This window comes from Eretmochelys imbricata, chromosome 6, assembly GCF_965152235.1.
Source record: "Eretmochelys imbricata isolate rEreImb1 chromosome 6, rEreImb1.hap1, whole genome shotgun sequence".
NCBI classification, from domain to species: Eukaryota; Metazoa; Chordata; order Testudines; family Cheloniidae; genus Eretmochelys; species Eretmochelys imbricata.
The window spans coordinates 7,835,477-7,847,248 of NC_135577.1; the positions used below are offsets into that span (position 1 = coordinate 7,835,477).

At 49.3% G+C, this 11,772-nt stretch overlaps 1 protein-coding gene across 1 annotated transcript in view; it reads right to left on the reverse strand.

The window, feature by feature from the left end:
• Positions 1-11,254, reverse strand: part of LOC144267068 (uncharacterized) — a 620,395-nt gene extending 609,141 nt beyond the window's left edge. The window contains 4 exon segments of the mRNA XM_077820732.1: positions 4,477-5,866; positions 6,470-6,559; positions 8,819-8,932; positions 9,667-11,254. Coding sequence (XP_077676858.1) covers positions 4,477-5,866; positions 6,470-6,559; positions 8,819-8,932; positions 9,667-9,793 — 1,721 coding nt within the window. The 5' untranslated portion in view covers positions 9,794-11,254.
• Between the last annotated feature and the right edge of the window lie 518 nt (positions 11,255-11,772).

Sequence of the window (11,772 nt, forward strand, 5' to 3'; positions counted from 1 at the left end):
TGGGCCCCCCACTACAGAAATGATGTGGACAAATTGGAGAGAGTCCAGTGGAGGGCAATGAAAATGATCAGGGGGCTGGGGCACATGACTTATGAGGAGAGGCTGAGGGAACTGGGCTTGTTTAGTCTGCAGAAGAGAAGAGTGAGGGGAGATTTGATGGCAGCCTTCAACTACCTGAAAGGGGCGGGGGGTTCCAGAGAGGACGGAGCTCGACTGTTCTCAGTGGTGGCAGATGACAGAACAAGGAGCGATGGTCTCAAGTTGCAGTGGGGGAGGTCTAGGTTGGATATTAGGAAACACTATTTCACTAGGAAGGCGGTGAAGCACTGGAATGGGTTACCTAGGAAGGTGGTGGAATCTCCATCCTTAGTGGTTTTTAAGACCCGGCTTGACAAAGCCCTGGCTGGGATGATTTAGTTGGGGTTGGTCCTGCTTTGAGCAGGGGATTGGACTAGATGACCTCCTGAGGTCCCTTCCAACCCTAATAGTCTCTGATTCTATTCCCCCCACCCCCATCCCCACAGTGAAATGGTTCATCCCCTCAGCTGGGAGCTTTTATCCTGAGTCTGGGGATAAGTTTCCAACTCCCTCCTCCCTTACCCCAGCACAGGTGAGAATGGTCCTTCCTCAGCCCAGAGTGGCAGTTGGTAATTAGGGGTGGGGGCGGGGTTGTGCAGTTTGAAAGTAGAGGGGGAATTGCCCAGAGAAGGACAGTCTGGGCCTCTATTGGCTCCATCCCACAATCCAAACCCAAGATGCCCTTTGCCCTTCACTGCGGCATTAACCCCTGGGAGCAGCAGCTGCAGGGGGCGAGAGGGGAAAATGGGCTCAGGAGGATCAAACAGCTCCTGAATTTCTAAGGTTCCCAGTGAATGTTTCCTGAGGGGCCACAAACAGGCTGCCCCGGCCTCCGCCCCTGAGAGGTCCCTGCCCCCCTATATCCTATGGGGCTGATCACACTTCACAGGGATCTAGGAGATCACCCCCATTTCTCTTCCTGCCCATTTTCACCATTTATGGCCAGGCAGCCCTACCCCATCTTGGTGGAGGGGCACCCCAGCTGAAGCTCCAGGGGCAGAGGGCACTGTGACTGCAGCTCAGGTTCCTAATAAATGATTCTGTCTGAGGAGTAAATAAAAAGGGCCATAATGATAAACTGACCCTGGAGCCCATGCTGATCACTCAGCAACTGTCACATGAGCCCAGATACAGACCAGGAGAGTCTGTCTGCTTGGGAAATTGCCAAAGCTGGTTGAGGGGAGGGATGGGGATGGCACTCAGGGGGTAGGAGTGGAGCAGGGGTTCAGGTTGTCTCCACTGTATTGCATGAGAATTTCAGCTTTCATTACAAAAAGTAAGTTTCTAGCCCTCATGGTAGCAGAGAAAAACCTTGAAAACATGAAACCAGTGCACCCTGACAACTCAGAAACCTAAAGCAAGAAAAAACCTCCAACTTTTATTATTTTAGAAAAATCTCATGAGTTTTAACCATTTGGGGCTGGCAAACTGTTTCCCTAACATGTATCCCTGAGGCAGTTCAGTCTTAGTACAGCTCAGAGTCACTAAGGGGAGAGAGATACACAATAACTACTATCAGCAATTGGAGTTTGATAGTGAGTCAAGATGTCAGATAACCAAACTCAGCCGATTTATTGATTGGAAGTAAAATCAGTGTAATACAGGAAGGTCAGTATGCACCCAATCTGGAGAACTGTCTTGCAGCAGTTTACATCTTCACTCTGTTCCAAACTATGAGTTCAGTTTTACTCATATTTGTATTTTCCTCATTTAGAAGACAGAAAATTCCAGAATCCACAGACCTTACACACCTTTTCTTATCTAATTATGCACACAACAGTTTAGCTGGCGGTAGACCATAGCACACAAGGAGCATAAAACCAAAGAAATATTTGCACTCACTGTACCTAGCACACAGTTCATATTTGGCAAACCTTAACAGAGCATACATCTTACATCTGACAAATTCTGCATATACAATGAACAAAGGTTAGAACAATTTAACAACTAGTAAATTTGCACAATAAAGCTTAGCAGAAGCACAACGTATTCTGGGAGATTTTAACTAATTCAGTGCTCTACCACCCCCATTTTTAGAGTGCAGATAATGATTTAAAGCAGATTACAACTGAGCTGAACTGCAGCTGGCATAACCAGCTCCAAAAAGAAAGGCAAGATGGCTGCTTTTCCCCAACATCATCTCCCAAGAGTGACTGGAACATGGCAAATTCAGCAGTGCAAGGAAGATTGCAGGGCTTCACTTACACACATGGGAGGCAGCCATTTCAGACTCATAATTCTATTGTATTATTTTATTCCCTCCAGGAACAATGACACAACAGTGAGATAAAGTTGCATCTCATCGTCACCCTCCGAAAGAGAGGCATGGCCACGGATTTCCCCAGTTGGAGGAACGAGGAGACACTGGCCCTGTGCTGCTGCTCAGTTTCATCTGTGAACGTTGCCGGGACCAGTTTCTCTCCCTCTCTGTTTAAGACTCTCTCTCTCTCTCTCTCCTCAAACAGGGCTCTCTGAGCTGTCTGTTCTCACGCAGGATCCCATCTCTGTCCCTGCTCTATGAACCCTGGCTGTTTCACATCCATGTCACACTCTGGGCTGGGACTGCAACTCCACAAGTTGTTTATTGAAAACACCTACAACTAGCAGCAAACAAGTCCCAGCCTGGAAAGTAGAGCAAAGGTGCTCAGAGATAATTTCCCTCACTTCTTGACACTACGTGTCAGGGTTGAGATCCAGGTACATCTCAGTGCTAGTGGACTTAAAGTGCCACTTCCTCTTCCAGGGACACAAACTCAAATTATTCAGAAAACAAACCATTATAACAGGAAGCAGCTCTCTGAAACTTCTACTATATCAATCCCTCATCCCTGCCCTTGCCTTTTTTCTGGCGTATGGCTTCTCATGGCACAAACAATGAATTAGATGTTGGGTAAGTGATGTGGTCACGCTATCATGGCAGCAGCATCCAGAGACGTCAAGTGCATGCATCTACCATCAAGATGATAAAGAAGGCAATCCATAACCAAACAGCATACTGTTTGTACTTGAGCCCCACAGGAACAGGATGGGGAGGTCAAGAAGCTGGATAAAGATGTAAGTTAAACCACCTGTCACCACAATGTATCCTGTTGTAATGAAGAAGGATCTTTCATTTTATATGGTTATTCCAAGGAGCATGTGAGAGCTGATTCAGAGAGACTAGGGCAGTGGTTGTCAACTTTTCCAGAATACTGTACCCCTTTCAGTAGTCAGATTTGTCTTGCATACCCCAAGTTTCACCTCACTTAAAAAATACTTGCTTACAAAACCAGACATAAAAATACAAAAAAGTGTCACAGCACACTATTACTGAAAAATTGCTTACTTTCTCATTTTTATCATATAATTACAAAATAAATCAAATGGAATATAAATATTGTACTTACATGTCAGTGTATAGTATATAGAGCAATATAAACAAGTCATTGTCTGTATGAAATTTTAGTTTGTAACTTTCCTAGTGCTTTTTATGTAGCCTGCTGTAAAACTAGGCAAATATCTAGATGAGAAGATGTACCCCCTGGAAGACCTCTGTGTACCCCCAGGGGTACACATACCCCTGGTTGACAATGACTGAACAAGGGGATGCAAATCTGACTTGTCTATCCATCAAGAAGTGCATCATCAAAATAAAATATAGTCCCACACCACCTGTTGCCGCTGTTTCTAAGAAATGTTGTGTCTCATGTACTGTCTGACAGGTTCAACTATTTCAGAAAAGGGGTGTCTTGACTTTAGCCGTATTATCATTGGTGTGACCCAGAAACTCCAGTCTCCAATCTTCCGGTCCTAGCTGGTATTGCTTGCCTGGTAATTAGGTGTGAAGACAGGGCCCTGGCTGCATTATGCATACAGCCAACTATTACAACAGCTTGCTTCATAATTTTATCTCAAAGCCAAATCAAAATGCCCTTCCTTTTGATTCAGGACATGCGGGAGATGTCGCTGCCTTTCATTAACGCAGGAGAAAAAAGTTCCTTTTCAGTCTGTGCCAGAATCTTTGTCCATTTTTCCATTTTTCAAGGAGCCTGAGAGGATGGGAGCCGCAGTGAGTGAATGGCCTGGGAGAAATCAGAGCCTGTAAAGCGCAGTCCTGACTCCAGACATCCCTGTCCCAGCTGCAATCCACAATGATTGTTTAGGCGCCTCTAGGGTGAAATTCTCCCATCTCCAGGGCCACACAAATTATTTTAACAAACCCAGGACTGGACCTAATGTCTGGTTAGTGAGGAGGTGGGAGCAGTTCAGAGTGGGAGCAGGTTCCCTCTTTTACAGGCTTTGAGAAAAGAGTGAAATGAGAAATTGAAGAGGTTTCTCCAATCAAACACAAGGGTCAGGAGTCTCTATCCTCAGTGGGTGCTCTGGTGTTTAGTGAGAGATGATGAGCGAGCAAAGCGCTTCCCACACTGAGTGCAGGAATATGGTCGCTCTCCTGAGTGGGTTCTCCGGTGTTTCGTAAGAGCTGAGGAGCGAGCAAACCGCTTCCCACACCGAGCGCAGGAGTATGGCTTCTTTTCCAAATGGATTTTCTGATGTTTGGTAAGAGACGATGAGTGAGCAAAGACCTTCCCGCATTGAGTGCAGGGATAGGGTCGCTCTCCTGAATGGATTCTCTGGTGGTTGATAAGGCCTGACGATTGGGTGAATCTTTTCCCGCACTCAGTGCAGTAATAGGGTCTCTCCCCAGTATGGATTCTTTGGTGGACTCTGAGTTGTACTAGACGGACAAACTTTTTCCCGCATTCACCACAGTGATGGAGTCTTTCCCCGGTGTGGATTCTCTGGTGCAGAGTGAGACTTTCTGGATGACCGAATATTCTCCCACACTCATCGCATCGATGGGGTCCCCCCGTACGATGGATTCCTTGGTGTCTCCTGAGACTTTGAAGGAGACTGAATTTTTTCCCACACTCAGCACAGCAATGGGGCTGCTCCCCAGTGTGGATCCTCTGATGTCTAATGAGATGTTCTCGTAGGCAGAATTGTTTCCCACACTCGTGGCACAGGAAGGGTTTCTCTCCGCTGTGGATTTTCAGGTGTCTAGTAAGACTTGATGTAAGTTTGAAGCCTTTGCCACATTGGTTACAGTGATGGGGCCTCTTTTCTGAGTGGATTCTCTGGTGATTACGAAATGTTGATGAATCCATAAATCGCTTTCCACACTCAGCGCAGGCATAGGGTCTCTCTCCTGAGTGGATTCTCTTGTGGATGGTAAGAGCTGTTATTTGGAAGAATCTTTTTCCACACTCAGCACAGCGATAGGGTCTCTCTCCTGTATGTATTCTCTGGTGGGCAGTGAGCAGTGATAACTGGTTGAATATCTTCCCACACTCAGAACAGGGATGGGCTCTCTCCTTTCTGTGGGTTTTCCCATGTGCTTTGAATGCCTTCTTTCTCCTGAAGCTCTCCCCACACTCGCTACATTGATAGAGATTCTGTCTCCTATGAACCGTCCAGTGATGGCTTATCAGGTCTTTCTGCACCTTGAATTCTTCCCTGCACACACGGCAGGTATATAGGCTCTTTCTGGGCTCAGTTTGTCCCTTTTCAGGCAGCTTTAGATGTGACCTGGATCTCCTCTGATGGCTTCTTGGGGTTGCTGGCTCCTTCCTGGTCAGGTTCTTCCTCTGCCTTTGTGGCCTGTCCTGCCTTTTGTGATGTCTTTCCCACTCAGTTTTCTGGGAATGGTTCTCCCCTGATGTCCCTGGGAAAGGCCTGAGTGGCTCCAGGTTGCCAGACCCTTCCTCAGGAGTCTGCCCCTCAGCTCTGCTCAGGGTCCTGGCACCCTCTGGGTGGGGAAGAGTATCCAAATGTTATTTTCTGTGCTGCTGACAAGGGGAAACCACTAATATTCCCAGCAAAGGGATGAGCCTGAGTCAGCCCTGCGCCCCCCCTCCTCAGAGCAGTGCTGGCTCTTGGCACTTGAGTGCAAGAGGCCAAACTCCCAGGAGCCCCAGTGCTGGGAAAGAAGGAGAAGATCAATGTCCCACAGACCCTGCTAATAGTCCCCCAAGTCAATGAACATGAGAATCAGCCCCCATGATTCTCTCCCTACTCTGAGGCCCATCTCAGTGTGGAGAACAGCATCATGACACACCAGCACTGACAACCCTCTCTCGAGGGACACACACGGAACACTCACACTGTGATGGGATCCCAACGGCTCCATGTTCTATGGAAAATGGGGGAGGGGGAGAGACTGGGGGAATCTGCATAAGGGGAGAGATGGAGTTTCTACGGGGATGTCAGGGTGAGGAATTGTAGCTCTTTTCATGTTTGGGCTTCAATCCCTATTGTAATGCTCTGTGAGAGGAGAGTTTGCAGCTGATGGGTGACTCCTGAAATGAGCTTTCCAGCTTCCACAATGGAAAGGGCAGAGCTGGTTCCCTACCTGCTCCAGGGGAAGAGGTTTGTGTGAGGAAGAAGCCCAAGCAGCTTTCAATTAGTGACCAGTCCCAGGTCTCCTCTGCATCTGGAAAATCTGCACCAAGACAAAAGGTCTTTGGTTGACAGCACATGGACCGAATGAATATCACTGAGAGAAGCCCTTTCCCCACCATCATAAATGATGCATAAAATGGGGGCTTGATTTTCAATTTGTATTGTGGTAGCACAACTGAGTTTATGGTTGTATAGCACCAGGTGCTGCACAAAACCACAGAGATCGTCCTGATGTTGAGCTTATACACTAAATATACAGAGGGTGGGAGAGAACCTGAGTCAAAGGAGTAACTTGCTGTTGTAATAATTGGGCCCACAAAATTACCCTAATTGACAGTATAATTATAAACTTTCTCACAGTTTTTATAAAGTGTTACAATATCCTACAACAATAAATGTCAATGGGAAAAGGTGCAAAATATAAACAAAAAGACAGAATTAGTCCAAACAAAAAAGGCCTATAATGCAATTCAAGAATAGTGTTAAAATTATGATTGGTAAACAAGACAAGCGTGGAACCGTAAATTAATGAACCAAAATGAATGTGTCAGAAATCAGCCCTAACTGGAGAAAAACCCAATGAGGGGCTGGGCTATTTTGCCTATTACTTCCTTTTGGGGTTTTTCAAAAGAAACACTTTTGAGGGGAAAAAAAGGAGCAGGACTGAATGCAACCCTCGCTGACTGAAAAAAGCAGCAACAGCAGGTGCGTGCCAACAACTGCTGCAGTGAGTGATACCATCATGCTACCACCCTGATCCTCTTTTGGGACCCCAGATCTTCTTCATCCTTACCCTAAGAGATGTACTAACAAGACTGGACTAGAGAGAGGGAGCCTGAGGATGCCGTCACCATTTCCAGTTCTGGCTAACTCCCAAAAATCACCTGGAATGTGAGACTTTGTCCCCTTCTCCGCCAAGCACTATGAGTTCTTTTAGTTCCTCAACTTATTTCTTCTCTTTCCAATTCTTCTCCCTTTGCTTTAGATTAAATAAAAGTCTGGCTTAGCTGGCCAAAACTGCCATAGTTTGCAACATTGCTGTAAGCCTGTAATCAAAGAGGCAGACAGAAGCACAGCCCAGACCAGCCCAACGCTGGTACACGTTTGCCAGATGCAGTCTGATCAGACTGCATGCCATGCCTGTGTTTCTGCAGCCACAAAGCTCTAAGTAAGAGTCAGCCAGAGACAGAAGCTGCATGTTCTATATTTGCTGTGCTTTTCTCTTCCCTCTTGTGTGTGTTTGTCTTGTTTTGTCTTCTAAGAAACAGGATCAGATTTTAACATCACCACAACAGCTCCAGCCCATTTCAACTAACTGCTTCTCTTTTGCCCAAAAGCAGAGTTATTACCATCTTTAATATAATCTAAAAGACTTTCAAACAGAGGCTTTTTGTCTAAAGACTCTCTCCAGCTAAAGGGCAAGGAAACAAGGGACATTTATTTTAACAAAGTCATACTTAACATTTGACATTTCAGATGCCTAAACTTTTTTCTTTCTTTTTCTGTATATTTAATAAAAGGTTAGAAAGAATTTTTCATGCTGTTTTCCATGGTACTGAGCAGGCTACAGCCTCTGTATTCCAAACCCCAAACCTTATTTAACATTCTTTAATACTGGCCATGACAATGTCATGTTAACACCTTTGTCTCTCTGGGCCCATATATTCTACATGAATTAATACAACATTGTCCAAGCTCAGCCAGCAGCTCAGTGGCAGAGTGAGGAATGGAGTCCAGGTCTCCTCACTCACACAACATGATGTTGCCTCCCAAGCAGTCCTGGGGAGTAATAAGGAAATCCTTTATTAATGTCAACTGAGAGCCCACAAAAGCGATGGAACGATGTTGGGTCCCTACAAAACTGTGCCTGCAGTGAGAAAGGAAATTCCCAAGTGCTGCTCGGTCAATGATTCCGACAGCCAGGGAGGGGTTACAAACACTTTAGTGGATGGAATTAGAAAACAAAATGATCTTGACAAAGTGGAGAACTGGTCCAAAATTAACAAGATGAAATTCAAGAAACACAAGTAGAAAGTGGAAGAAAATATCAGATGCACAACTAGAAAATGGGGAATAACTGGCTTGGCAGCAGTACAGCAGAAAATAATGTGGTGGTTATAGTGGATCATGAATGAATGAGAGCTGACAATGTGATACGGTTGCAAAAAAGCCTAATAGCATTAGTCTAAAAGACTAACATTCTGAAATGTATTGTCACTTTGGCCAAAATGTACCAGGATTTCAGCTGCCTTCAAGCTACTCATTTGTCCCTTGCACAACACTTTAACTCCCTCCTCACCTGGGTGGGTGCCTCTCAGGATGACCCCATCTTCATCTTCTGTGGGACCCTGGACACACAGCTCTTCCCCTCGCTCTATGCTGGAGATCATCACTGGCTTGGGGGTTTGGATTCCTGCTTAAACAAAAGCATCACTGCTCATAAGATCTAAGGTAAGTACTTCTAGCCATGGAACTGCTGCACTTTGCACAGCTCCATATGCAATGTTTGTGCCAATCAGGCAATAAGCTAATCTATGTATTTGAAATGATTTTCCATGGAAACATGAACTGCAGCTTATGGTCAGCACTCCTGGTGCCTAGCAATGGCAGGATACTGAATTGCAAACAACCTTGCACCTGCGGAAAGAGGAGTTGGAGAGGACTGCGGTGTCTGAGGGGATTGGGGGCAACAGATGTGGCACATAGTGTATATTTCTCCTTGGCCTAGAAGAGTTACTCTACTATGGCCCAGCACCCCTCTCCCTCCTGTGGATATGTCTACATAGCAATTAAATACTTGTAGCTGGCCTGGGTCAGATGACTTGGGCTTGAGAGACTTGGGCTGTGGGACTGTAAAATTGCTAAGTGGATATTTGGGGAGGGGTCCCAGATCAGAGGCTCCAGCCCGAGCCTGAACATCTACAATGCAATTTTTAGCCTGAGCCCCATGTCCTAAGTCAACTGATCCAGGCTCGCCACGGCCGTGTCATGGGTCCAGCATAGATGAACCCAGTCTGTCTTTCACCTTAACTGTGGTGTTGGTGGCCTTTCATCCTGTAGGCCTGCAGAACATATGGTCCTTTTCTGCTCATGTGCCCTGTCTGGGGAACTACAAGAGCCAGAATTCTCTGGGAAACAGCTCCTCACCTAATGAGACCAGAGTCTGGTAATTTTCCCACATAACGTGTTTGTAAAGTTGCCTTTGCTCCTCGCCCAGCAGCACCCACTCCGCTGGGGAGAAATACATGGCCACATCCTCAAACGTCACTGACATCTGAAAGGACAAACAAATCAACTCAGCATGGCAAAGTTTATACACTGGTAGAGGAAGAGCTGTTGCAGGTGATGCAGATGCACAGTGGTCCACGCAACTGGGAGGGTCTGGGAGGCTTGAAAGTTCGTACCATTATTATGGGTGCAGGTTTGTCACCATGTGAAAAAAGTAATGGACAGTGTTTTCCTGTGACTTTTTTTCTGTGTCCATTACTCACCCCACAGTTGTGGCTCCAGCAGCGGGGCCCAGCCCACGGCTGTGGGTATTGTATTCGGGCACAAAGGGTTGCATCACTGCTGAGGGTTAGTCCTCCTGACTCTCTGTCATGAAGGGGCAGGCAGGCCAAACTTCAGTGAGTGTTGCTGCAACCCAGAGCACCAGGACACAGCCCCACTTACATTTAGCCGGCACACCCGACCCTCTGTCACCATGCTGGGGGGCTGGGCAGACCAAACCTGGGCAGCACTGCAACCTCACATGCCATGATACAATGCCCAGAACAGGACACTGGGCCCAGCCCCTCAAGACCCTGCTGGAGCCACTGCTGCGGGGTGAGAGTGGGGCACTGGACTCAGCCGTACAGAACACAGGAGCTGCTGGAGCTGCACTGTGGGGTGAGCACAGGGTGGGTTCGCTCTCCAGTTGCTCCCCCCCGGGCTTGCTCTCTCTATGGGGCGGGAATTAGGGTTACAGTGTTGTAGCCGTGTCGGTCCCAGGATATTAGAGAGACAAGGTGGTGGAGGGAATATCTCTTGCTAGACCAACTTCTGTTGATGAAAGAGAGAAGTGCTTGAGCTACACAGAGCAGGGTCCCAAAGCCCAGGCTCCAGCAGGAGCCCAGATGCCTGCACTGCCATTAAACTGCCCCTAGGCTGAGCCCCATCAGCTGGCACAGCCCGGCTGCAGCTTTTAGTTGCCATCTGCACAGACCCTGGGAGCCCCAGCCAGAGAGCTGCAGCTCAAGCAGGAGCAGCCCAGGCTGGTAGCGCTGGAGGCCCCGGGCTGAATCCCCAGCACGCTGCCCGATGGGGCGCTCAAAGAAGGAACCTTCCCCCCGCGGTACCCACGGACTCAGCGCAGCCTCCCCCCGCGCTCCCATCGCCGGTGTGTGCAGCGGCCCCGGCCCGGCGCCGAGCCCGGTGTCCCGAGCGGGCCGGTCCCAGCGCCCGTGGCACAGGCCAGAGGAACCGACCGAACGGACCCGCCCCCCAGCCCCGGCCGGTGCCTGCTCTGCGGGGAGGGGTCAGAACCCGGCAGCCCCCGCAGCCCCGCCCCGGGGAAGGGTCCCGCCTGCCCCCGTCAGCGAGCGGGGGGGGCTCGGTCGGGCTCTCGCTGGCTGGGGCGCGGACCCTCCCGGGCTCCGCTGCACAGACCGGCCCCCGGGGGGTGGCTCCGGTCCCAGGCGCGGTTCGGCTCCGGCACCAGCAGCCTCCTCCCCAGGCAGCGATTCGCAGCCTCTGCGGCCGCTTCCCTCCCTCCGCGGCCGCCTCTGGCGGCGCCTCCCCGGACCCCGCTCACCGCCCCGCGCGCCGGGGCTGCAGCCTGCAGAGGGGGCTCGCTCCCGCACGCGCCGCTCGGGCCGGGCTCGGCCCCCGGGTCTCCGCGGCGGGCACGAGAAGGTCCCTCCCTTCGCCCGCCCCCTCGCGCAGTCATTCCTGGGCCTGTCTAGGCTGTGGAGGACCCCGAGCTCTGTGGGTTTAACCCTTAATCATCTCGGTCGGGGAAGCGAGTTGCCCGGGGAGCCACTAGGGGAGACGGGGTGAAGCCGGTTCCCTGTGGGTTGGTGGCTCCCGTCCCTTGTGCAAAGGCGGGTATGGCACCAATGTTACAGTGGGGGGCTGGGCGCCCTGTGTAGGATGGAAACCACTTCAACCCGGGGGGGGCTGCCACCACTGTTCCCTCTAAGCTCGACCTGTGCGCGTGCACACAGATCCTAAACCCCGCGCACACGGCGAAACACCGCGTGCACAAAAATTTGC